Raw genomic sequence first — 27,500 nt, forward strand, 5'->3', positions numbered from 1 at the left:
TATAATGTTATTTTTTATAACGGTTTTTAATATACTTGATAACGAGGATATCAATATTCCCTCGAAATATTGTAAAAATAAATATATTTTTAACAAATATAAATTAATCCATAAATAGAAGTTTTTTTAATATATATATATATATATATATATATATATATATATATATATATATATATATATATATATATATATATATATATATGTATGTATATATATATTCATCTTTCAATCCAAGATGAAATATTAATTTCATAGGGTTTAATAACGAACCCTATAAATAAAATATTCAAGTTTGATAAAACAGGCTATGGTTTATCAAACTTGACCCCGGTTAAATATCAGCCCTGGTCACTAGTGCCCTTTTTAAGCTCTAGTATGCCTCCTGCAGAGAAACTATCAAGGTGCAATGTTTAAAGTAAGCTAAGGATAACAATAGCTTTAGAGTGTACTTCAGTATTGGATGCCATTGTGTTGCAGCAAACAGCATTATATATATATATATATATATATATATATATATATATATATATATATATATATATATATATATATATATATATATATATATATATACACACATAAATAAAAAAGAGTATTCAATTTATACTATGAATATATAAATATAATACTAAAGAGTATTAATTATATATATATATATATATATATATATATATATATATATATATATATATATATATATATATATATATATATTAAAGACTATTAAATTTTACTTAAACATAAATTTAAGTTGAAAGAAGCCAAGACTTAGTCTAAACCTTTTATAAGTCCTATAGGATTTTGGAAATTAAAAAAATGATGTTAAATTTATAATAAAAACACTTTTTAAATCATTTGTTTTAATTTAATGGGTGTCTAACCTGAAGTTTTAATTATACTTATCTTAAAAATATGTCATTAGTTTAAGTTTCAATTATGCTTATGTTTAAATAATTTAATTTTGTTTAATTATATTTAAGGTTAGCTTCTGGATTACTAGAGAAGTCTTAGGTTCAAATACTGCAAAGAATAGAGCTGAAAAAATTGTGTATTTTATTAAAGTTGCCAAGGTAACACTTTTTTATGATAATGTAATTTTTAAAACTGATGCTTGTACAAAAATGGTCTTTGTTTCATTGTCAAAACAAAAAAGTTTTTCTCGATTTTTACTAATGTTAACTCTGTTCAATTAGTGGAATGTTTAAATGTGGTTACTAAAAAAATATTTCTTAACAAATTTCTTGACTGTGTTTATAATAACTCTAGTGGAAAAAAGAATACTGGCAACAATTTGATAATAACATTTATCAAGTATTATACTCAATGTTTCTTTTATTTAAAATATTGTTTAATGCAAGTATCAGTTTAAGGGGATACAATTTAAGATGGTAAATTTGTGTCTATATATTTTCTCTTTTTTTGTGCATCTACATATTTTTAAATAGTCTTATGCTAATAATAAAATTATTAGGCTAAGAAGATATTTTAAATTCAACGAAGATGTCCACTTCTAAATAGTTAACACATCAAAGACAAATTGACCACAGATAAAGAAAAATTAAGTTTACAATTATTCAATAGTTTTTGGATGTCTGTGTTGAGTTTTTTTTTTATTTTACTTTTCTCTGAAAACAATAGCAAACATTTTCTTGTGTTTAAGGAGTTCTTATCTATTTTTTGCAGCATGATAAATAAAAAGCAAATAATATAATTATATAACTTACTTGGTGTAAAAACTTAGAAAAAATGGTTAATTGAAGTAGAAAAATTATTAACGATTTAGGTTTTTTTTATTTTTTAAATTGCATTCGATAGAAGCATCTTTTTAAAAAATTATTGTGTGATTATTATGGTTATTCCAGACTAAAATAAGAAGTCATTTTAGTTAATTACTTTTAGTATATATTATTTTTATTGTATTTTAGAAATTGCTTGATTTGAACAGTTTAAACTGTCTCAAAGCAGTTGTATCTGGTTTAAATTCTACACCTATTTATAGGCTTAGTAAAACATGGAATGTATGTACTTTTTTTAGTTGTTTATGTAATATTATAATATAATTAATATTTTTATGTGTTTAAGTTTCATTTACTTACTAAAATTTTACTATAAATCTTTGTCCTACCAAATATCTGTCTCCTAATATATGTAAATACATAAATACCTACACACATACATACATACATACATACATACATACATACATACATACATACATACATACATACATACATACATACATACATACATACATACATACATACATACATACATGCATGCATGCATGCATACATACATACATACATGCATGCATGCACGCATGTACCCATGCATTTATACATAGATGTTTTTATTGGAAAGCTTTGTTTTTATGCTGGCAGTAAAATAATTATATTTGTCAGTAATAAAAAATAGTCTTTAATTTTTTTAATTTAAAAACTTTATTTCATGTTGATTTTTACAATATAGTTTTAGTTAACACTAAAACTAATCTAAATCAACACATTTAACTTTATAGACAGTACACACACACGTATAAATGTTATAAAAAAAAAATTACAGTTGTTTCATTAAAAAAAAAATGTCATTAAAATTTATAATTGTTTTAATTTTAAAAAAAATATATTTATAATAATACGATCTTAGCTAAATATATGTAAGTATAAAATACAACAAAATTTTAAAAACAACAAAATTTTAAAAACAACAAATTTTGCAAACGCAATTATTACCATACCAATTCTTGATATGTTGAAAACCTCATAACTTTTTTTTTTCAAGTTTTACCTTATCAGAGGCAAAAACCCTTATACTAACAATTTTTAGCGATAGATTTTTTGTGTTTTTTAAGCCAACTAAAGGAAATTGGCACTTATCTGGGTTAGTAACCATGGAGTTTAACTGAAGCCAATTGATGGTATTGGTTGCTTCTTTTCCCAAACAAAAAATAACTATCTCAAGACTGTAGTCACAAGCATAAATAGTATTATCATCAGCAAAATTACAAAGTTCCGTATCTTTAATAAATAAAAATAAATCATTGAACAAAATAGGTCCAAGAATTGACCCTTGAGGCACTCCAGATAATATATCCACCCAATTTGAGGCATAAGACCCTATTTTTACCCTTTGTTTATGACCACAAATATAGGATAGCAAGATATTAAGACTTTTTTTCGAAAAACCATAGACGTCTAATTTAGTAAGTCATGCTGGATATAGTCATACGCTTTTGAGAGGTCTATTAATATTTATCCAACAACACCTCCATTATTAATACAATCATGCCACTTATTAAGTAATGAAAAAAGGGCAAGCTGAGTACTATAACCTCTTTCAAAACCACACAAAAGTTTATCAAATCTAGGCTCAATAAATATCAAGATTTGTTCATATAAAATAGTTTCAAAAACTTTAGAAAGGGCTGGTAAAATACTAATTGGATGGTAATTCTAGTTATCAGTTAGGTCATTCTTCTTAAAACATGGTGTAACATCAGCTATTTTTAGAAATGACGGGAATTGACCATGGATACTATTATTTATGCAATCTGTAAGACTGTCTCTAAAGTGAACAATATAAGATTTTAACATAAAAGTTGGTATATCACCACTAGTCTTTTTCTTATTATTCATAGACCCTATAATTTTTGTAATATCATCAAGTGTGATTTGATGGAACTGGAAACTATGTGTACACGTACTACATTTTTTCTCTATGTTTATTATACTGGGATGATCAATATACTTTTTGATAGCTACATCAACTGGGTCTATAGAGCAAGAAAATAAAGGCGAATGTATGAAGTCTGTATAAGTCCATATGGCACTGCAACGTTTTTAAAATAGTTATTAAAAATATTAATCAATAAGGAGTTGTCATGATGTTACCCTTTTACTAAACTACGTTTAACTAAAGTGGTACTTTCGTTAGAGTTACCTTATTTATCTGAAAGGAAAGGTTTAGTTAACTTTCAGAGAGATGTATTTGAAACAGATTGTTATTTTGCCCAAAATAAATTTTCTTTAGTTTACAGTTTAATTTTACTACCTTATTTCTTTATTTTTTGTACATTAGCGCCAAAATATCAGATTTATCACTAAGGAATTTTTTATATGAAGCATAATTGCTTTTCTTAAGTCTTTAGTTATAAAAGGTTATTTATTACCTATAAGTATTTTAGACTTAAGAGGGGCATACAAATTTAGAATTTTGCTAAATATTTCATTAAAAGTATCTATATCATAACAAGAATTTAAGTTTTTATGTAGTGTTGTTGCAAATTTTTTGCTTGAAAATTTTTAAACAATCTATATATTAGTTTTTTAGGTAGTAACTTACAAAACTTAGATCTAAGCATTGTGTTTATTAGTTAATGATGATCACTCACACCCGTACAAAAGGTATTCGAATGTTGAAAGCACAACTTTCTATTAGTGAGTATAAGATCTATACATGAAGGTTTATTAACCGATTTAAAATAAGTTGGTTGTTTAATTAAATTAATGCATTGATAAAGTTGAGGAATTCCTTCATTATTTTATCCGAAGGTTGCATATTAAAATCACCAATTAGTGTATAATCTATATATGGTTGTAAATAAAAGTCAAGCACTCCTTTTGGGTGATTGAAGAAACAGTCACAATTCTGATTTGGGGGTTTTTAAACAGCGATCACTAGCCATTTCCGCATTCTTAGTTTAATTTCAAAAGTGATAATTTGAATGTCATTAGGAAACTCCTTTTTTTTTAACCTTTTAGAAGGAATATTATCATTGATGTACACAAGAATGCCTCTGCTGTATTGAGAAACATCCAGGCAATAGGGGGTTTATAACCTGAATATAAGAACTGATTAGTTGGAAATGAGTCATTTAGTTTAGTTTCACCAATAATAAGAACATCAGTAGTTTTATTTATAAAGGTAGTAATATCTGAAAATTTATTACGGATCGATTTATTACGGATCAATTTATATTTATAAACGCTAGACTGACATTTTTCGGATATATGAAAAATATAAAAATGCTAGGATCAAATGATCTAATCAAAAGTGACCTTCTCCTTAGGGATTGCGATATAGATTGCGTCATCTTGAAAACACTGGTCTCTTTATTTCATTTTGACAAATTAGAATTTACTGACATATTTCATTTTTTTCTTACATATGTATGTATTTATTTGTAATTTTTTAAAAATATATCGTTGGTATACATGGGAAGCCAACTGAGTCTAAAAACATCATTTTGAGTTAATGAACAATTAAGTTTTTGTGTAATAGTTAAAATAATAAATTTTTGTGGTTGAAATAAAAAATCTTAATAACTCATTAATAATTGATTTATTAAATTTGTGTGGTATAGCAAACGATGGAGAATTTAAAATACTAAATAGTGGTATAAATAACTCCATACTGCCAAAAATGGACTTAGTTGATTTCCCCTGTATACCAACGATAAATGGGTGTTAAATGAACTTCTTTTTTTATGTAGCTAATTCCTAAACGAGATAAAGAAAAACTTGATAGGTTAAGTGATCTTTTGTCTGAAGATAACAATAGGTTGGTTGCATTTTTTTCTTTTTTATATTTTTTCTATTCCTATCAAAATTATTTGACTTGGGAATTTTCTGAAATGTCGGTGGTAATTGCAAAATTATGAAAAATCAAAATTTATTGTTTATGATAAAACCTACTTTACATTGAGCAATTTGCTTTTAAGTATTAATGATATGTATTATTCAAATGATAGGACTCTGACGCCTAATTATGTCAAGCGTTATGACAGAGCTGAATAATAAATGAGCTGAAGGTTTCGCCATTTTACTAAAAAATGAGTAAAATCCACATTATACTAAGTGAACTGCGTATCAGCCAAAGTGTTCCTCAACAATTGTATAATTAAGTGTTTGGTCTCATTCATTTCAGAATATTGCAGCAGCAGAAAAAACTACTGGTAACAAAATGCAATAATCAAGCAAACGTGCTAGAAATTTCTTCTATTGAGGATTTTTGGGCATTACCTAAATTAGAACAGTACAGTCTAAGACTTTGCAACTCAAAAAATTAAAAATTGCAAATAGTTATCAATAAACAATTTTTCAAAAAATAACAAGTCTAAATCTAATTATGAATAAATGTTTTTAGTCAATACAAAATTTTATCAATTTAACTATGCATGATCAAAATTATTATTATTTTTTTGAATTATTTTTATTTTGTAATTTATTAAATACTCTGGAGCTTTTGGAATTAATTTAAAAAATAAACTTTAGGAATTTAATTAATTTTAGAAATAATGTGGTTTATTAAACGGCAGTTATTTTTCATTAAGATTTAATTTTAAAATTTTATTTTCAAAATATTAAGGTGATAAAGGATTAATTCTGGTAATTTTGACAATATTTAGGTGATATAAAATTTTGGTAATTTTGAACTGAGTTAATAAACAAAAAAAAAATCTCAATATTAATTAAGGCCAAAACTGAGATTTCAGAATTAAAACTAAATTTTAATTAATCAATAGTTATTTGTATAGTGGTTGCATGCCATAGTAAAGCAAAGATAGGTCTGTTTTTACATCAGCATTGCCAACCTGGAACCAAGTCAGAGTATTGTGTAACAACATAACATAGCAGTGCAATTTTGGATATGGAACATAGTGTAACTTAACTGTATTTTTAGCTATGGAAAAAGTTTTTTTTTTCAACTTTTTAGAGAAAAATTCAGAACATATTTATCTACAGTAAAGCTGCCTTGTATACCGTACCTAGGTATGTATATACTTTTATTATATTTATTAGTATGTATGTTTTTGGCTTGTACTTACAGTGATATGAAAAATATTAGAATCAATAATTTAACAAGTATAAAACAATTGTTGTGCATTAAATTTTAAATTCTTTAAGTTTAAATTAAGGTTTAAATTAAACATTTTCTTGAAGCACATTTAAAGAAACTCTTTTGACACGTTTTGAGGTGTCATTTTTAAAATTTATAAAGAGTTTAATATTCCTTTTTTTTTATTTTCTTAAACTTTTTAATTAAAATTTTTAGTTTAGCAAATTCGTGATTTAGTATTTAGTAGATAAAGTAAGTTGTGTAACAACTGTGGTAAAAGTTTTTATTACAACAATTTGTACAGAAATAAGAACAAGTAAAATTTGTAGATTCTATTAATTTTCACATCACTGTTAAGTAAATTTTTGCATTTTATTTTTTTAATTATACTTTTATCACTATCAGTTATGGCAATAAATAATATATATATATATATATATATATATATATATATATATATATATATATATATATATATATATATATATATATATATATATATATATATAATAAATTTTTCAGGAATGTATTTAACAGACCTAACATATATAAATACAATACATCCAAGCACTGGAGGGCTTGATTATCAAAGATCAAATAAAGTATGATTTTACACTTTTTTAATAATTTTTTTGCATCTCAAAAATATTTTAGAGATGATTATTAGTTGTTGTTTTTTTTGTATTTTCATCTATTGAATTTTTACTTTAGATGAATGAAATTCTTCGGATAATAGCTGATTTTCAACAATCGCAATATGGCAAGTATTTTTTTCATATATAAAAAAGAATGAAATATAAATAAAGTGAAACGAAAAAAAAAAGTTAAATAAAAATGAATATTTTTCTAAAAATAAAAATTTTATAAAATAACTTTATAAACTTTATAAAATAACTTTAAGCATAGTTTTACTAATTTTTTACACAGGTTGATTAGTAATCAATCTGTGTTCCTTGCATGAAAATTAGTAAAACTATGCTTAAAGTTATTTTTTTGTTTTTTTTTCAGTGACTTTTTAGACATTAAAATATTTTAAAATAATGTCCAATACATTATTTAATATTATTTTTTTGAAGGATGCAAAAATTTAGGACTGTAGTTGAAGCTTTTAAATTAATTTAAATAAAATTTTTGCAATACATTATTTATTATTATTTTATTGAAGAATGCAAAAATTTAGGACTATAACTGAAGCAGCTCATAAGAAACTTTTCATGTATGCAAAGTGTCACTTTGCGTGCATGAAATGTCACTTTAGCTTAAACAATCCAAAAATGAATTAATAAAAAAAGTAGCAATGATAGCAAACAAACACTGAGTTTAGAGTTCAAAATAATTCAATTAAATCTTAATTAAAACTTGCTTAGGAAGGGAGAATTCTAAAACCTCACCACTACTGCGTATAATATTTTTTATGCATTTTAAAAATTTGAACAGAGCTAGCTTATAGCTAATATGTGTTATAAAAGTGTGCCAAAAATACTGAAGTTGGGAAATGTTATGATAAAAAAAGTACCCTTCTTAACTCTATCAGCCCCCTCTGAAGCATTTGGAGGTAAGTTTAATTAAATAATAGAAACATGAGATAAAAGAATAATATATAGACAAAAACCTTTTTTATTAACTTGAATCTATATTGAATCTATAACTGTTATAATACATTTACCAGTCTTTGATTTTACATGCAAGTCTTTGATTTTAGCTTTTTTTTTTTGTGTCTTTCACTCTTTTCAAAGAATCTTAAGCCATTAGTGCCGGATAATTTTTTTTTCAAATTTTTGTATGAAACTTATTTTAAATGTTACTTAGGGGTGCAAATACTTATACACAAAGAGATTTTTTATTTATCCTAAATATTTTTTGTGTAACACCCCAAAACTCCTAAGTCCTTTTAAGGATGCGTCAACACTTCGTGTATATAAAAATAAATACTAAAAATAATGCACATATTTCGAACTGCTAAATTAAGTTTACAGAAAAAGGAAAAATTTGAAAACTTGACTACATATTTGGAATGAATATAAAATAAAATAAAAAATGCTATTCTGAAATATGATTTATTACTAAATTATGTGAAAATATTATTTTCAGGTGTGTGATTAAAGTAGGATGTAGAGCGACGTTGCAATTTTCGCACCTGAAATTACTTCTGTCATGACAGTATTGGCAAACTCCTTTTACTTCAGTTTTTATAACGAAGTGGGGCCCGGTAAGGTCATACCTAAAAAATAATTTTTTGGTATGTTCTTAACTTTAAAATTAAAAGATATTAAAATGATAAATTTTTTTTGAAAATTGCTTTTAATAATTATTATAAAAACCTGATTGCCTGTCTGCTGTTGGTAGATAGCCTGGATACCTCTCTTTAGGGCACCAAATTTCCTTATTTATGGTCAGAGTGATTCATTAACATAATTTCAACTGACTGTTTATTCATTATTCTGAACAATAATGAGTCATGTTATGACTCATTATTCTGAACTTAAAAAACATAAAAATGAAACAAACAAACAAAAAAGAAATATTTTATAAAAGAACCTGCAGGGTTAGGACCAATAAATTTACTGGCCTTGCTATCCATCCAGTTACACAGTTGTTATTATCAGAAACAGATTTCATAGTGCCTCTAGTCATTTCCTTTTTTGCCTGCTTTTTAATAGGTATTGGTACACCTACAAGCCTGCTTCTTAGTAGGTATTGGTTTACCTACAAGCCTGTTTCTTAATAGGTATTGGTACACCTACAAGCCTGTCGTAGTGTACCTGAGGTAAAAAAAAATTTTTCATTAACAGGCTAGATAAAATCAAATTACCTCACAATATAAAAAATAAATGAACAAAAAAGTATTCAAATTACTGACCTACAATCTTTAACCATGTTCGCCCATATGATCAAGAAGATGTAAAAAGATTATCACAGGCTACTTTGGTCCCCTTTTTCAATCCATACTGCTCAGAAAGATTCAAAACAACATTAGGATCCTGCCCAAGCCCTTTGTTTAGAATTTTTATTTTTAATCTGGCATAAGGCTGGCAGGTTAAAATTTATCCCTCAGCATTTTCCAGACACCAAACCTTCCAACCATACCTTTAAATACTACTATACTATAACCATACCTTTAAATACTACTATACTACATTGTTTATAGATGTTGTCTAAATAAACGCCAACAAATAAAAAAATTTTGCCTTTCAGGCTTTTCTCCAATGGCTTGCTTTAATCGATGAGGTCCAAAATATCTGACCATTGTCTCATCAACACTGACAAATTCAGATTGATGCACTAATCTTTTTGCAGAGCTGTTAATCTGATAAAAGAGAGGCCGAACTTTCCAATATGAATCAGTAAAATGCACATCTTGCTCATCTACAAAGTAAGTAAACTTTAACACATCATTAAAGGTATCTCAAAAAATAGCTCTTTTAATGAACATATTTTGTGCATCTTCTTCTTTTTACCAATACAACCTTCTATTAGCAGGTGTTATATAACCAGTCACATACATAACAGCAATAGAGGTTAATATTTTTTCCATGTTTATTAGGAAAGCCTTCTCTAGATATCCTTTTCTACAACCATACTCCTTAGATTTATTGGAGACATTATTTATAAACTTATCGTCTAGAAACAATTATAAAAAGTCATAAGGAAGTAAACAATTATTGTCAACAGGTGATTTTATAGTATTTCTTGGAACTCAGGCACTTTAACTCCAGAACAAGCACTGAAAGTGTTACTCCAAACACGGTCTTTGTTTTTTTTTTTCTAAAAAAAACTTGTTAAAAATGTTTGCAAATAAATCATAAAGTCGAAAACATATTAATTTTTATTATATATTTTAAATTTGTGTGTTAATTTGATAAAAAAGTGTACTGACAGTTTCACAATATTCAGTCAGAACAGAACAACGATTTCTTTTTTTTATTATTAGGACCAGAGATAGCTTCGTTTTTAAAAACAACATTTTTATCATTGTTATTGCCTGTGTCACTGGCTACGCTGTTAATTATAAAACCATTAGTGTTGATCTACACAAAATCAGTTATAGTTTTTTAAAATACTTTTATTTAATGATAAAATTAATATGTAAAATGTTTTTGTTATATTCTTACCCTTTGAATGTCAGGCAACTCATCATCTTTGTCATTTATGAAAATCTCTACTTGCTAATTAAGAATACCAGCTCCAAGATGATTTATGTCTTCATTTTCTCAATCCTCTTCTTCGTCACTGTCTTTGTCAGTGAGGGTTTCATCGACAGACAGAATCATTACAATCTTGATAAGATCTGCCACATCCTGGTTCTCTAACAAGGCTGCTATCTCATTTAGAGTCAGGTCAACTTGTCTAAAAAAACTGTTTAAAAAGTTTTTTTAATTTATTTAACTTTTTCTCTAGAAAAAATTTTTGGTAATTTTACCAAATTACCAAATTTACCAAATTAATTTTACCAAATTACCAAATTTTAGAAAAAATTTGGTAAAGATACAGTTAATTATTAAAAATATAAATTCAAATCATTCAATTATTAAAATGGCTTCCTGATAATGACATGTCCTTAACAGTCTGTGTAATGTTTATGCAGTTATATTTAGTACAAAATTAAATGCTATAAATCAACTTATTAATTACTAATGTAATTTAAGCTTTAATTTTTATTAAACAGTAATAAAAATAACAATAGGTTACCTTTTAGAATGGATTTTATTAATGAGCTTCTTGCTACTCCACATGTTTTTTTTGTATTAACTTTTAGCTGTTGCCTCTAATAAATGAGCCAAGCTAGTATGAGTCTAGGACCAATTTGCAAAATTTATATACTTGTCTTTTTAAAAACTTAAGAAATATACTAGTTTAATTAGGGCATATTTTTTGTCCTTTAATGGACGTCCGGCACTAATGGATTAATTTTTTGTCTTTTCACAATTTTTGCAGAACCTCAGTTTGGTTTAATCCTCTTTGGAGTGTTGTTTACAACTTTTGCAATTTTTGCTAACTCGAGAGCAGCTGGATAATCGCTGCTATCTTCTCACTTGTTCACATAGTAGCTTAACCAATTAGTTTCCAAATTCAGTGAGGTAGCCTAGAATTTGTCTAATCAAAGAATAGAATTGCTTGTAGAATTTTTATTACTGAAAATGTTGAATCACCTTTTTTTATAGTTTTCTATGTCTTTGAATTTTTTAAGCTTCTAGGCAATTTGTTGTCTTTAAGTTGTTGTCATTTTATTTGAAAAAATGACTGCCTTTTCATTTGTCAAGTAGTAGTAATGTTTTTAATTGTGTTTAAGGTTTTGTTTGGGACAGTTTTATTGATTTCTTCAAATTCTTTAATTCATTGTTTTGTATACACAAGCACATAACAATATTTTGTTTGTGTAAATTTGAGTAAAAAATAATAAATAATAAGTAATTGAGTAAAAAAAAAAAGTCGACATCAATCTGTATGATACCTGATACCTCGAGAAAAAAGTATCTATGGATATGAATACCTCTTTCTGATGCTAAACCCAACAAACTGATATGAGTTCAGTGTTATTTTGGTAATCATTGGGAATAAGAAGTTTCTTGTTATGTAAATACTTTTTAGAAACTAGTACTAGTAATTTTCCAGAAAATTATTGTGCTTTATTTATTTTACTTTGTTTAATTTACTTTTCTCTTGTTTTAATATGAGCTAAAGCGTGTACACGAAATAAATGTGAAAGAATCATGTCATTGTGTTTGTATATTGTACGTGGTTGTATTAAAATCTTTTTAATTGTTTTTTATTTTGTTCACAACGTGTTGTGGTTACAAAAAAATATGTTAGTTTTTGGATTTAACTTGAAATTAGTTTTAAAAATGACAAAAGAAGAAGACGTAAGAGAAAAAATTATGCACAAATATTTACAAAATCCTGATAGTAGCTACAATTCGATAGCCAAATTGTTGCAAATACATCCATACACCGTTAGTTGTGTTATTCAACGTTTTTCTCAAACAAAATCGATCAAATGCAAATCTGGTGGTGGAAGAAAGGAAGGTTTTAAGGATATAAAACTATTTAGAAAACTGGTTAACAGTTTTAAGAATAACCCAAGCCTTTCACTAAGGGAACGCTCAAAAATATATAGATTTTCTCATAGTTTTGTTGCAAAAGTTAGAAACAAACATGATTTTCATTCTTTCAAAGCACAAAAAGTGCCCAACCGTTCTGAAACTCAACAAAAAAGTGCAAGAACCACGGCAGAAAGTTGTATGAAAATTTTATTTCTGTATTATTGAAGACGATGAAACTTATATCAAGTACGATCATCAACAAATTCCTGGTGCTGTTTATTATATTGCCAAATATAGAGGAAAAACAGATAAGAAATTTAAATACACAAAACATGACAAGTTCGCTAAAAAAGCTTTGATTTGGCAAACTATTTGCAGTTGTGGCAAAAAATCTGCACCTTATATTTCTCAGTCCACACTTTCTGGTCAAATATATATTAAAGAATGTTTACAAAAACACCTTTTACCTCTTATTAAATCACACAATAACAGACCTGTGTTTTGGCCTGATTTAGCTTCAATTCATTATTGTAAACTAGCTATGGAATGGTATAAAAATTAATCCTCTTGTAATATAAAAGTTGTTCTATATATATAGGCCTGTCCCAAAGGGATCTTAAAGGGGGATAATGTATTCATTTTTGTGTCGACTAAGGCATATAAAAAATATTATGCTGATTAAGATCTTAAAAAAAACTGACTGCCAACAACAGATCCAATTTTGCAGACTCCAGTCTCCAACTTTGCTGACTAATTTTTAAATATAATTTTTTTTGGGGGGTTAGACACCCCTCTATGCTCACCCCCTCTCTTCCCCACCCCTCAGGATGGCCCTGTGTATTTATATATATAAATATAAATATATATATATATTTATATATATATATATATATATATATATATATATATATATATATATATATATATATATATATATATATATACACACAATTTTTTTGTTGCATTTTTGGTTTTTTATTGTTTTTTACTAATAATTAACTCACTTAAAAAATTTTTTTACATTTTATAAAAGTTTCAAGGTCGTTAAAAAAGTTTGAATTATCATAATTTTCTGAAATTTCAAATTTCATGGGAGCAAAAGTTGCATTAAAACAATTCAATTGTTTTTGATTTTTAAATGACTCAAAATCAGAAAAATGTAGTTTTTTACCTAGTATGTTATGTGCCTATCCTTGACTAAAAGTTATAAATATCTAAAATTGAGTAACTTAATTGAACAGTTTATAGAATTTTTTGAATATAAGTCAATTGAAGAATGTCACAGTGTACATTCTTGCAGCAGTGAAGAATGTCATAGTGTACATTTATGCAGTAGTGAAGAATGTCACAGTGTACATTCATGTAATAGTGGATGATACAGTACAGGCTCAGATAATGTTGAACAATAATCAGCTCTAAATGACAATATGTTGCATTGATGCCTAGTTTACACTTCATTGGTTCTTAGAAAAAAGAATAACAATAAAAGTTTTTTTTAATTTTATTTTTATTTGTTGTATATACATATGTAATAATTTTTTTCTTATTTTAGATATAAAAGAAAAATCTCACATAGTTACTTATTTAAACTCTGTCAAATACATTGATGAACTGCAGAAATTTATGGAAGATGATAACTATAAGTACAGTTTTTATCACAAAGTTTTATACAGTTTCTTCACAAAGTTTTATACAATTATAAATAATAGAAAATACATGTTAGTTGTCGGTAATGGTTAAGTATAGTTTTAATGTTTGCTTTAGGTTGTCTTTACAAATTGAACCAATACCAAGATCACTTCAAGAAAATTTTATCAGTACCAATAGTTTAAGACTTTCAGGTTCTACATTATAATTAGATGTGTTTATTTATATATATATATATATATATATATATATATATATATATATATATATATATATATATATATATATATATATATATATATATATATATATATATATATATATATATATATATGTATATATGTATATATTGTGCAAGTGACATCGTTAATAATATATTTTATATTTAAATGATAAAAAACATAATTTTCAGTTATATATTATTTTTATTATTTAATAGTATTTAAAACAAAAATGATGTCATTGCAATGTAGCAGATTTAGACTTGTTAGGTTTAACAGAAAGTTGTCTCCAATGGTGTGTCATCACTAAGTTACCATTTTTTCGAATTAAGTCATTCTCTTGCGATTTAGAGGATTGTAAATGCTGTATTTCAATTGCTTTGCAAATCTATTGCAACATAAAGTGTTAAGTAAAGAATTACCATAGCAAAATATGGTTTTTATACCTACTTAATGAAACTCTCTTTTGAGTATAATGCTTAGTTTTGGTATCCACGACAGTATGACAATTTTTCCGGACAAAATTTGACAAAATTTCACTGCCGTGGAAGTTTCGTAAAGTAGGTATAAAAACCGTTTTTTGCTATGGTAATTCTTTACTTAATACTTTATGTCGCAATAAATCAATATTGCATCCAAATAGTTATCCTGGTGTCTATCAGTTAGATTGTTGATGTGGTGCAAGTTATGTCAGTGAAACAAGAAAGAAAATTTTCACACGCGTTAATGAACATGAGAAAAACATAACTAAAGATAACTGGAACGCATCAGGAATAGTCGAACACGCCCAACATTGTAGTGGTTCAATTAACTGGACTAAACCAAAAATAATTTATGTCACTTCTAATAACTATACGCGTAAGATTAGCAAAAAAATCGAAGTGTTTAGAATCGCAAGAGAATGTCTTAAATCATGACAATGGTAACTTATGATGATATGCCATTGGAGACCACTTTTTGTTAAACTTAACAAGTCTAAATCTGCTACATTGCAATGACATCATTTTTGTTTTAATTTTTATGAATTTTGTAGAACTTTTTTTTTAGTTTGATAATGGCTTATACTATATAAGCCAAAATATCACTATTAAATAATAAAAATAATATATGACCAAACATGATGTTTTTTATCATTTAAATATTATGCAATGCTAAATTTCACCAATAATCAAAACATGATCAAAAGTTTTCCCTCACAGAGCTTTAAGTTTAATGAAAAATCAAAATAGCGCATTTAGTTTAATGAAAGTTGCTGCATAATAGAGCTAAGATCTCCAACTTTTGTTTTTTAAATAAATTTAGCATTGTGCAATTTATAAATGATCCTTTTCTGGAAATACAAGTTAAAATTTTGTTTGTTTGTAACTTTGTCATTAAATAATTAAAACAGTAAATCATTCATCAATTGCCAAACAATATATTTAGTTAGCTTAGGCATTATTTGTAGGCGTTACTAATTTTTCTTATTTATATGTGTGCTTTTTATTATTTAGACTAATTCTTCTAAAAATCTAGTGTAATTTTATTTTATAATTTTTTAAATATAAGTTAAATTAATTTATAAACCCTATTTGAATAAATATTGAAATAGTTTTCAATATTTTCTTTATTTAAAAAAATGCCTCTTAAAACCTAAACTCTCAGTCAATGTTATACACTCCACTGCACCTATCCCTATTTATATCAGGCAATGTATGTACACTTCACTGTGACTAAAGCTATATCAGTCAATTTATGTATACATTAATGCGCTTATTCTATGAAACTTTTAAAAATAAAAATAAATGATAAACATAACTATAAATAAACAACAATAGCTAAAGAACGTAGTTGAAAAAATACAGTTAAAAACATCAAACTGCTTTAAAATAAAACTTTTTCTAAAAGAATTAAAATTAAAAAACAAAAAATCTTTCTACGGAGGATTTAAACCTGCAACCTTGTCAACTATGCTTCATAATATTAGCATTGTAACGTCCACAGCATTACATCACTATATTATGAAAAATTAAAGTATTTGAACATTTTTTGCGTGCAAATAATATTTACATTATGTGCACATTATTTGTACACACATACAAATAGTGAATTTTTTTTTCCAACACATAAGGTATTCTTATTTACACAAAATGCATTTATATTTCCGGATATTTGTAGAAAAAAATTTTCTATTCATGTTTGTGAATAGAAAATTTTTTTCTAAACATTCTAAACATGGAACCTTTTGACTGTCAAGTATTCTACTACTAGTTTACTACCACATTTTAATGAAATGTACATCATATAAATAACTGAAAACACCTGTTTTACATCTTTACTTTTCAGAACATGTTAACTTGTCACATACATCAAACAATACAATAAAATAGTACAAAATGTTTAGTTTACTCTTCCAGTGTTTAAAATATTTTACTTCAGCAATTAATCTCATTTTTGCTTGTTTTGTGTGCAGTTTTTGACCTGTATTTTTAAGACGCATCTAACACTAAATAGTCAAATTATGTTAATTGCAGCAATGTTGTATATAATTATTGATATCACTGCCTAACAATTTTTGTGAGAGGAAAAATGAAAAAGAAGAAAAAAATGTCTCTCTTTTTAATAATAAATTTCTTTATACATTGATGACTGAAATTGAACTTTTCAGTCATATGTTTGTAAGATGTGTAACATTTGTAACATTTATTATAGATATAACTGAGATACATATAACTGAGATACATATAAGCTTTAAAAATTTTAAAAGGGTAATTATATTCAATAAAATATTGACATTTACATAAATACATAATTATTTTTAATTAATAAAAAATGTAAAGTACAAAACTTTGTTTATGATAGAATCAGATGAGCATGAATGTCTATATCCGAAGAAGTCAATTGAGCGTTCATCTAGTGCATGTGTGGGTGACCAACGATCCAGCCTTAATCCCAAATCGTCTAGTTTAAATCTTCCTTTTCGGTCTCCGTCGCCTAATAAAAAGTTTATTCCTGGCCATAGGAAAGCTAAGAGCTTAGGAAATAGGTTAGTAATATTTTTTATGTGTAAAAAATATTTATAATTCACTTTTACTGGGATTATTATAAACAATATCTGGCAGGAATCAAGAAATTTGACCCTCTCTTTTCATATGGTCTATCAGAAAAATTAACCCTCTATTTTCATATGGTGGATCAAAAAAATTAATCTTCTTGTAGTATAAAAGTTGTTCTTGATGCATAACATTCTTTTGATTTCCAGTAATAACAGGAGCCTCAATCACCTTATTGCTTCTCATCTAAATTAACTAAATTCCTGAAAATCTTACCACTAATGTGGCTCATATGCTGATGATGTAACTTTATATTTTAGTTTTGGTATTTGATTGAACAACAGGTTGTCTTTAATATGATCAGCATTTAATTTGATCAACAGTTGATTTGATTGAACAACAGGTTCTCAAATATGATGGATGATTTTTAACTGAAATAAAACTCAATAAAGTTATTTTTGACCAAACGATATCACAAAGTTTGGCATTTATTTCCCTTGTCATTAGAATGCATCTCTTTCTCTTATTTTTTCACAAATACTACCATGGTTTTTGTTCAAAAAAGCTTTTGTTCTCTTAATGAACTTCATTCTTGTTCATTTAACTTAGTCCTTTTTTGAACACAAAAGAAGTTTTTCTTTTGTGTTCAAAAAACTTTAATTTTATCTCTTTTTTTTCCACATATTAACTACATCTTTATATTACTCCACCAGTGCTTTGGTATTCTCATATTATCTTGGTTCATATATTTGCAGCTTTTTAAGTTTTGTTATTTTGTTCTTTGTGACTTTGTTAGTTGTTAATTTGTTCTGTGATTTTGTTAGGAGCCAGTTAGTTCTGTGAATGTGACTTTGTTAGGAGTGAATATGTTCTCTATTTATTTTGTTTATTAGTATTAAATAAAGTTTTTTTTTTTAAATAATCCATTTATGAAATTTATTTTTAGCCAACAAATACTACCAGATAGTACAGTGGAAACACCAATGTGAGTTATTTAGAATGAATGTTTTTATTTAGAATGTTTTTTTTATTTCCAGTGATGCATTAATAATACAGTATTAACTTTTTAAATTTTTTAATTGTTAAGTATTCTAATATGTTTTTTTTATTCTAAAACTTTTTTAATAGTCCTGATTTACCAAATGGTTCACGCTACAATTTAGTAGATGATAGTCTAGTTGAGCATAAAAAGTCAGATGTTAACGGTACATTAGTATTTTTATTTTTTTTTAGTTTTGTTTTTTTATAATTATTTTTTATTTAATTTTGAACTGCAATTATATTTTAGTTTTTAGAGTCACTTAGAAATGTTATTAAAAGTTCTATTTTATATGTTTTCATTTTCCTTATTTCCATCACAATATAATTTTAAACATATATACATTATGTATGTATGTATGTATGTATGTATGTATGTATGTATGTATGTATGTATGTATGTATGTATGTATGTATGTGTGTATGTATGTATGTATATTTGTATGTATGTGTATATGTATGTATGTATGTATGTATGTATGTATGTATGTATGTATGTATGTATGTATGTATGTATGTATGTATGTATGAAATTACATAAAGTAATAATTCATAACATAAAACAACATCTTCTGAAGAGTTTAAATATTTTAACAAAGCATACATCTTGAAATGTACAGTTTTTTTTTTGTTTTTTTGTTTTGAAGTATGTCAACAATCTCTAACAGATTACTGCATTTATTCCCTGCAAATCGACTATTGGGAAGTAGCTGCATCTGAAATTCTTTTAAGAACCAAACATTGTTGATTATAAGTCAATGTCTTATTGCTTTTGTAAAGATGTGAATTTCTTCAATTGCAATTTATTAATCTAGTATCTTGAGCTGTTAAATATTAGAACATTTATTCAAGATGTTTTCTTTGTTTCCTTTGATGTGTTAGACTAAGATTCGTTTAAGAAATTATGCTCCACCATCTATTCCAAGTTTAATGAGATGATCTGTTAAGAAATTATGCTCCACCATCTATTCCAAGTTTAATGAGATGATCTGTTAAGAAATTATGCTCCACCATCTATTCCAAGTTTAATGAGATGATCTGTTAAGAAATTATGCTCCACCATCTATTCCAAGTTTAATGAGATGATCTGTTAAGAGCTTTCAAGCAGAATAAAAAGTAAGAAAGGAAAAAAGTAAAAGGGAAATGAAAACATTTATAAATTAAACGAAAAATAAAATCAACAAAAAAGACGAATAAATAAACGTTTTAAAAGAAAAAAAGAAAAAGAAATATCTGTAAGAAAATAAGTAAAAAAGTAATGAAAATAGAAGTTAAAAAAAAAACGTTAATGAATGAAATATATAAAAAGAATGGCAAAGAAAGAAAAAAAAACTATTTTAACATCAGAACCACGATCGGCAAATCAAGATTTTTATTATTTTTTCATATATTTCTTTAGTTTTCTTTCATATATTTTTAAGGATTATTTATTTTATTATTTATTTATTTTTCTTCAGTTTTTTAGCGTATATAGTTTTACTTATTATTTTTGTTAGTCATTTATTTATTTATTTTTGTTATTATTTATTTTTAATGATATATAAATTTTTTTTATACAGTTATATATTATTTGTTTTTATTTTCATTTTAGCCATTTATTACACATGTTTTATTCTACCGTGTATTATTATTATTTTTTTAAATCTTAAGTTTGTTTTTTTTTTTTTTTTGTTTTTTTGCCAAAGGTAATTTTTTGTTTTGTTTGTAATGTTTGTTGTAACTTGTTTTGCTTTGATTTTCTCAGTGTTTTACTGTTTATATTGTATTTATTTATTTGGTCATAATATTTGCAATATATTTTGATTATTATATTATAACAACTATGATTATATTAATATACTTACTAAATCTTTATAATTTTTTTAGCAATAGTTGTTTTTATGTCATCGTTAGTTGTTACGTTCTGTCAGTTTATTACTGTTTGTAACTGTAACTTTGTAAGTAAAAACGATTGCTGTATGAAAAGTAATACCGATTTATTTAAATTATTATAATTACTTTATTATTATTATTGTTGTTATTATTATTATTATTATTATTATTATTATTATTATTATTATTATTATTATTACTAAAATTAATTGTATATAAATAAACTATTTTTTTAAGGTATTTACTTGAAATTAGTATTTCAATACTATTTGTAAATAGCCATGAAAATTTATTTTCAGAATATGTATGATTGATGATTGATTAAATAAAAATAATATGTCTATAATATTTCATTTATTTCAAGTTTGACTTTTATGAAATAATTTAAAATTAAATAATTATCTTTGACTGTAATATAGGATTTTGATATTTTATCTAAGTTTGTTTTGTTATCATAAAATGTTTTGCATTAAAGTTTGTTTTGTTGTTGCAAAAAGATTTGCATTAAAGTTTTTTTTTTTTTTTTTTTTAATTTTATTAGAAATGTAAAATATTTATGGTTTAAATAGTTTTATAAACAATGTTTAGGCTCTGTTAATTATGAATCAGATTCTGACGATCATGAGCCTAATCTTACTTCACAGAGGTTTGTTTGTTGTTGTTTTTTTGTTGTTGTTTTGTTTTAAATTATTAAAAGTTGTGTAATTTTTTTATTTAGTTTTTTCTGGTTAACTGAGAACAAAACTGATCAACTAATAGTGTTTACATAGTTTGTACAATCTGTAATTTATGTAATTAAAGTCGTTTCTTAGACTTTTCTAACTATTTTTTACAATTTCATTGCTTTGGACATATTAAAGTCTTTCAAAAATGTGCAACACGTTAAAAGAAAATTCTTTATTCTAATATATATTCATCATCAACTCTACATTGCAGACCGATAAGTTTCTATTTATTTAAAAAAGAAACCGTTGAAGTTTTTAAATTTAGTTTATTAACAATTTGATTGAAAACTTGTCTCACCATTTCATGAAAACTATGAACTATTATTGTTAGAAAACATTTTTATTTATATTTGGTTGCCAAGGACATTAGTAGTTTCTATGAGTCCTAAAACAGTATAGCAACAATTAATGTTATTAGCTTGTGATTAATAAAATAATTTTCGATTTGTTTGTAGCACTAATTTTAAGAAGGATTTAGACTTGGTTCTTATGCAAATTGATCTGTTGAAATGCATTTTAGGTGTCCTTAGCAACCAGATAAACAGTCCAATTTATTGAACAAATGAAACATCTAAAATGATCAATGATCATTCAGTCCTAATGTTAATTCATTAGAAAAAAATACTTATTGTTATTGTTAAGTATGATGTACCAAGTAAAAAGTCTATTTTAACTCAGCAAAATTGTTCTCAAAGTCAGATTCTGCCATCATGGCTGCCTTAGAGGAGGATAAGTATATTTGGCGATGTTGATGGACAAAACAAAGTAGAAACTGCTTTATATTCTTGTCTTTGGTGAGGGTTTCATTGTATTTCTGGATAAGAGCGATACCGCACTCTGCACTATCATTGATAACCTTTATCGTGTTGATTCGATCCTTCAAGTTTTCGTAGTAAGCATCTGATTCCCAATCTCATAGATTTTTCAACAGGAAACTCTTAGCTTCCTTCTTTCCTGTGATACTAAGCACTTTGAAGAGACGAAGTGTTCATGTTTTTCAGTTGTTTAGGCTTTGAGATAGATAGAGTTTGAGCAGATGATGATGATGGAACTCCAAAGTCTTCATCTTTGACGTTGGCCTCATCTTCAGACTTAGAAGAAGAACTGATACTCTAAGTAGTACTTAATGTTTCTATTTGCTGCAGCTTTTATATCTCTTTAATCTCCAATTTTTATTAACTTCTATACAAGCTCTCTTCCTTGTCTCTTTCTTTGCAAAATTACGATCCACTCCAGCCATGCTTGAACTATTGAAATCTTCTCTCTGCATAGTTAGGAATTGTTCGTCATGACATCCGAAGCTTTCTTTGTGCCCAAATCAAAAAGTTTCATCTGGTTGTCTTTGAACATTTGCTCTTTAAATCTGTAGCTTTCATATGCTTTTGTCCTATTCACCTTCAACGGCTGATATTCATCATACAACCTCTTGAATTTTCTTTCACCAGAATCAATCCTCTGAATCGGAATTCTGGCTTAGCTCTTAATCATATTGATATCTTAAATTATTATTTTTTAAACATCTTCACTTGCAAAAACGGCTGCAAGCAAGTGAAGTTTATCAAGCAAGATAACGAATAACAAACTAACTAAAAGATTGCAAATTATATGAATTGGGAAAACAATAAAAAGGGAGCAAATTCTGAAGAACTGATGTTCGAGGAAAAAAATTAGACAAAAAAATAAGTATATATATACACATATATATATATATATATATATATATATATATATATATATATATATATATATATATAATCAGGCCTTGTTACGAGATTTCGCTGCATAACGAAAATGCGTAATGCATTTCAAAATAACTCAACTCAGCAAATATATTTTGTATTGCTAGAAGTTATATTGCGTATTTTCAAGTACCGCATTGTAATTAAAGTTATTTTATTTCAAAAATCGTTAAAAATCATACAGTTTTTTTTGTTATTTTTATTGTTAAAAATTATATTACGTCACAAGCGTATTTTCAAATACCGCATTGTAATTAAAATTATTTTATTTTAAAAAGCGTTAAAAATCATACAGACAGTTTTTTTTTTCTCACTATAACAAAAGCTACAAAAAAAATCTTAGTTCTTATTTGAAAATCATTTTTATCATTTTTTTCATATATGAACTAAATTTTATTTTGAAAAAAATATTTTTTTCATAAAATGTAACATAATATTTGTTTATTTTCTTATAATTTTACAGTTGGTTTTTGGTTATTTTATTAACTGTTAATAAATTTTTTCTTATTTTGTGAACTCTTTTTAATAGCGTTTTCAAACAATAAAGAGTTTTATCAGTTACCGATAACATATTCGTGATCATAGTTTATTTTCATAGATTAAATGAACATCAAAACTTTGCGTTATTGAATTGACAATAAACTTAAAATAAAAAATCTTATTAATAATATATTTACATCAAAATAAATTGTGCATTTTTTAAATTATTGTTTTAAATATATAAATTATTTTTAAATTATTAAAAATAATTTATATATTTAAAAGGAATTTATATACTTAATTCCTTAAGATAAAACTTAAAACACTTTATTTTCTTTAACTAATTTTTAACAACAAAAAAATTATTAAACAAGCTGTTTCTTTAACAAAAATCTATTAATTTATAATGCTTTTACTTACGACTTTATTTTTTCTGAATAAACGTCACATAAACGATATCAAAAGATAATTTCAATATTCTAAAAGATAAAAGTTTTTGCGTAACGCAAAACTGCTGAACGTGTAGGCGAATTGCCTTTTCACAAGCAAAATGCAAGCTGCGTAACACTTCTTAACAAGGTCTGAGTTATTTATATGCGCATATATCTTATACTGCTTATTTAGGTGAGCAGTGTTATTTTAATATCATACTGAAATAGCCTGCTGCCGGGGGCTTCAGTACATACATCAACTGACAAATAGCTTGACTCACAGCGGAGTGCTGCTACATTGACTAAGGGTTTGGCATGGGGCAGCAATCTTTTTATTCATTATTCTTAGTTTTCTTCTTTTTTTTAAAAAGCTGTATCAATTTAGATAAGCAAAAAAAGTGAGCAAGTGCTCACATACATATACATACATACATACATATATATATATATATATATATATATATATATATATATATATATATATATATATATATATATATATATATATATATATATATATATATATATATATATATATGTATATATGTATATATATATGTATATATATATATATGTATATATATATGTATATATGTATATATATATATATATATATATATATATATATATATATATATATATATATGTATATATGTATATATATATGTATATATATATATATGTATATATATATGTATATATGTATATATATATATATATATATATATATATATATATATATATATATATATATATATATATATATATATATATATATATATATATATATATATATATATATATATATATATTAAGCTTCTGTCTAAACATACTTTTTTTTTCCAAACATATTGGCTCACTTTGGGATTTATGTGATACATATATATAATCATGGTTCCAAAAAAATTAGCTAATTTGGACTTGGAAAGTTTTCATCTATTTGTCTCTTTTCTCAAAAAATTTATAATTCTTTTTTTTTTTGCAAGATTTTTTTTTATTTGAGAGTGTTCACAGAGAGTTTTGATATAATTTAGGTTAGTTTAATGGAAGCTAGAATTTTTATCTCACGCCTTTGCGCCCTGCGTATGGTTTATCTAATTTTTAGTATTTATTACTGCAATACAAAAACATTTTTTATTTTTCTCATATTGGAAGAAACAACAAACTGTATTTTAAAGAAATGTTTGTCATTTTCAATATATTTTTGTAACATAAAAGATGATAAAATTACTTTGAAGAAAGTATGCAATGGTTGCATTTCTCTTGGTTTCAATTCTGCTCTAGTTTTTAACCAGCATGCAACTATGCCTCTTCACCCTTCCAAACTTTTTTTAAGGCTTCAGATGAAAGTTTTACAAATCTTTTCACCAATTGTGAGTTGTTTGACAGATCAGTGAGAGAAATTTTTCTAGCAGTTTGAATGAAGTAGGATGCTCAAATTGTAATAAAGCAACATCAACATCAATTAATATCAACAAACTCCAAACTTCAACTTTGAAGTTCAAGGGTATAACTGAACATCTTCTTTCCTTAAATATAGCTTTTTCAAATCATTTGAAACACATTCTTTCCAAGTTTTTCTGTTTCTACCTCTAGATTTTTCTTCTGAAACTTCTAACTCTCTACATGCTTCTTCTGCTCCACCAGCTGATCCAATTGTATCTCAAAGATAACAAAATTTACTAAAAAACTCTATCTTTTCTCCACTTTTTATTTCAATCTCTTTTTTAACTTCTTCTCTATACTCACCAAAAGTACATTTTCTACACTCAAAACCAACAATCTTTAGAGAACATCTCTTCAATATCTACATCTCATATGAAACCATTGCATACAAACTGTACAAACTATAGAGTTAGCTGCAACTCTCTTCCTACACACTCCACATGGCCACTTCCCAGTATTTTCTGCTTGCTCATTTTTGACTTTACAATGCATAGCTTTTGTTTTATTCATGTTTATCTAAAGTCTTTTTGCTTCAATTCCATCTTTCCAAGTCTCAACACTAATACTAATTAAAAACATGAGTATGTAATTTAATGCAAAACAGCTGTACAGTAAAAATTTAAATTTTATCAAGATAACTAGTAAGCTAATTAATTTTAAAATCGATATTTCATAAAAATCCATATAAAAACTAATTAATTTACATATTAACTTGGTAAATAATTTTTTATTCACCGCCGAGCTTTGTAGTTTTTATGTAAATTGCTTTTTAAATAACTGTTTATTGTCTGAAAAGTTTTGTTCTCAAATGTTAGGAGAATTTGCTCTTAAGTTTGCCCATTTTCTTTTATGTTTCCAAAAAAGATAACAATTTTTTTTTGCTTTTTTTTTTTGTGGTAAATAATTTCTATATATAGAAAACATAAATCCCACGTTGAGCCAAGAGCTATCTGATACATGACTGTGGCTTAATATATATATATATATATATATATATATATATATATATATATATATATATATATATATATATATATATATATATATATATATATATATATATATACATATATATATATATATATATATATACATATATATATATATATATATATATATATATATATATATATATATATATATATATATATATATATATATATATGTATATATGTATATAATATGTTAGCATACATTGCTTTGTTCAAGCTAACATCGTAGGAAACATGAGCGCGCTTTTCATAGAATTCCGTGATGATGTCTTTATCTGATGATTTGTTTGCGAACATCGAAATTTTGTTGATTGTAAGATTGAAATCTGCATTGAGTCTTGTTAACAATTCAAAAACATCTAAGCCCACAAAAAGGATTGTTATTAACAATATGCTTTTTAACTGCTTCTTATGATATTCCTGATTTCTTGAAACAATTTATAAAGGTTTGGTCTGGAAAGGAATTCCATGCTTTTGTTAGCATAAACGAAAACTATTTTGTTCAATTTTTCCAAGATAGCAATCTGCTTGCTCACTGCAAGTGAGCATTATTTGACTTTAAGAGATCCAATAATTCCTTAATTCCTAGGTTTGGTGATTTGTTGTATTTAGTGGAAGAAAGATAAGCTCCACTCAATCAAGTTTCTGCATGTTAGGATGAGCAGAGCAGTTATCTATATGTAAAGCAATTTTTCTTTTCTGAAAACTAAACTACAGGTCAATAGCTTTAACCCACTCCTCAAGTACTTTCGCTGAAATGCAACTTTTTTGTTGGTCTTGATAGGATTAAGGAATATTTTTCATACCTTTAAAACAACTAGAAGACTTCAATTTTCCCAGTCAAATAAACCTTAATATGCTTGCCTTGCACTTTTTATTTTTTAAATATAAATTTTTGTAGAGCAAACATTAAAAGGCTGAATTCAATGGCAGTAAAAATATTTTCAACTGGATATCAAGAGAGAGAACGATCCTTTTTTAATTTTAAAATATATA

General features: G+C 25.6%; 1 protein-coding gene across 7 annotated transcripts in view; it reads left to right on the plus strand.

Annotated features, from left to right (window-relative positions):
* The window catches only part of LOC101236386 (ras-specific guanine nucleotide-releasing factor RalGPS2), a 71,145-nt gene that overhangs the window by 29,867 nt on the left and 13,778 nt on the right, over window positions 1-27,500 (plus strand). For all 7 annotated transcript variants that reach the window (XM_065790869.1, XM_065790870.1, XM_065790866.1 and 4 more), the window contains 12 exons: window positions 984-1,073; window positions 1,929-2,021; window positions 5,495-5,562; window positions 6,718-6,773; window positions 7,363-7,442; window positions 7,552-7,600; window positions 14,434-14,524; window positions 14,646-14,722; window positions 17,591-17,774; window positions 18,728-18,766; window positions 18,910-18,986; window positions 21,280-21,337. In XM_065790869.1, coding sequence (XP_065646941.1) covers window positions 984-1,073; window positions 1,929-2,021; window positions 5,495-5,562; window positions 6,718-6,773; window positions 7,363-7,442; window positions 7,552-7,600; window positions 14,434-14,524; window positions 14,646-14,722; window positions 17,591-17,774; window positions 18,728-18,766; window positions 18,910-18,986; window positions 21,280-21,337 — 962 coding nt within the window. The remainder of the gene's footprint in view (window positions 1-983; window positions 1,074-1,928; window positions 2,022-5,494; window positions 5,563-6,717; window positions 6,774-7,362; window positions 7,443-7,551; window positions 7,601-14,433; window positions 14,525-14,645; window positions 14,723-17,590; window positions 17,775-18,727; window positions 18,767-18,909; window positions 18,987-21,279; window positions 21,338-27,500) is intronic.

This window comes from Hydra vulgaris, chromosome 02 (genome assembly GCF_038396675.1).
Source record: "Hydra vulgaris chromosome 02, alternate assembly HydraT2T_AEP".
NCBI lineage: Eukaryota > Metazoa > Cnidaria > Hydrozoa > Anthoathecata > Hydridae > Hydra > Hydra vulgaris.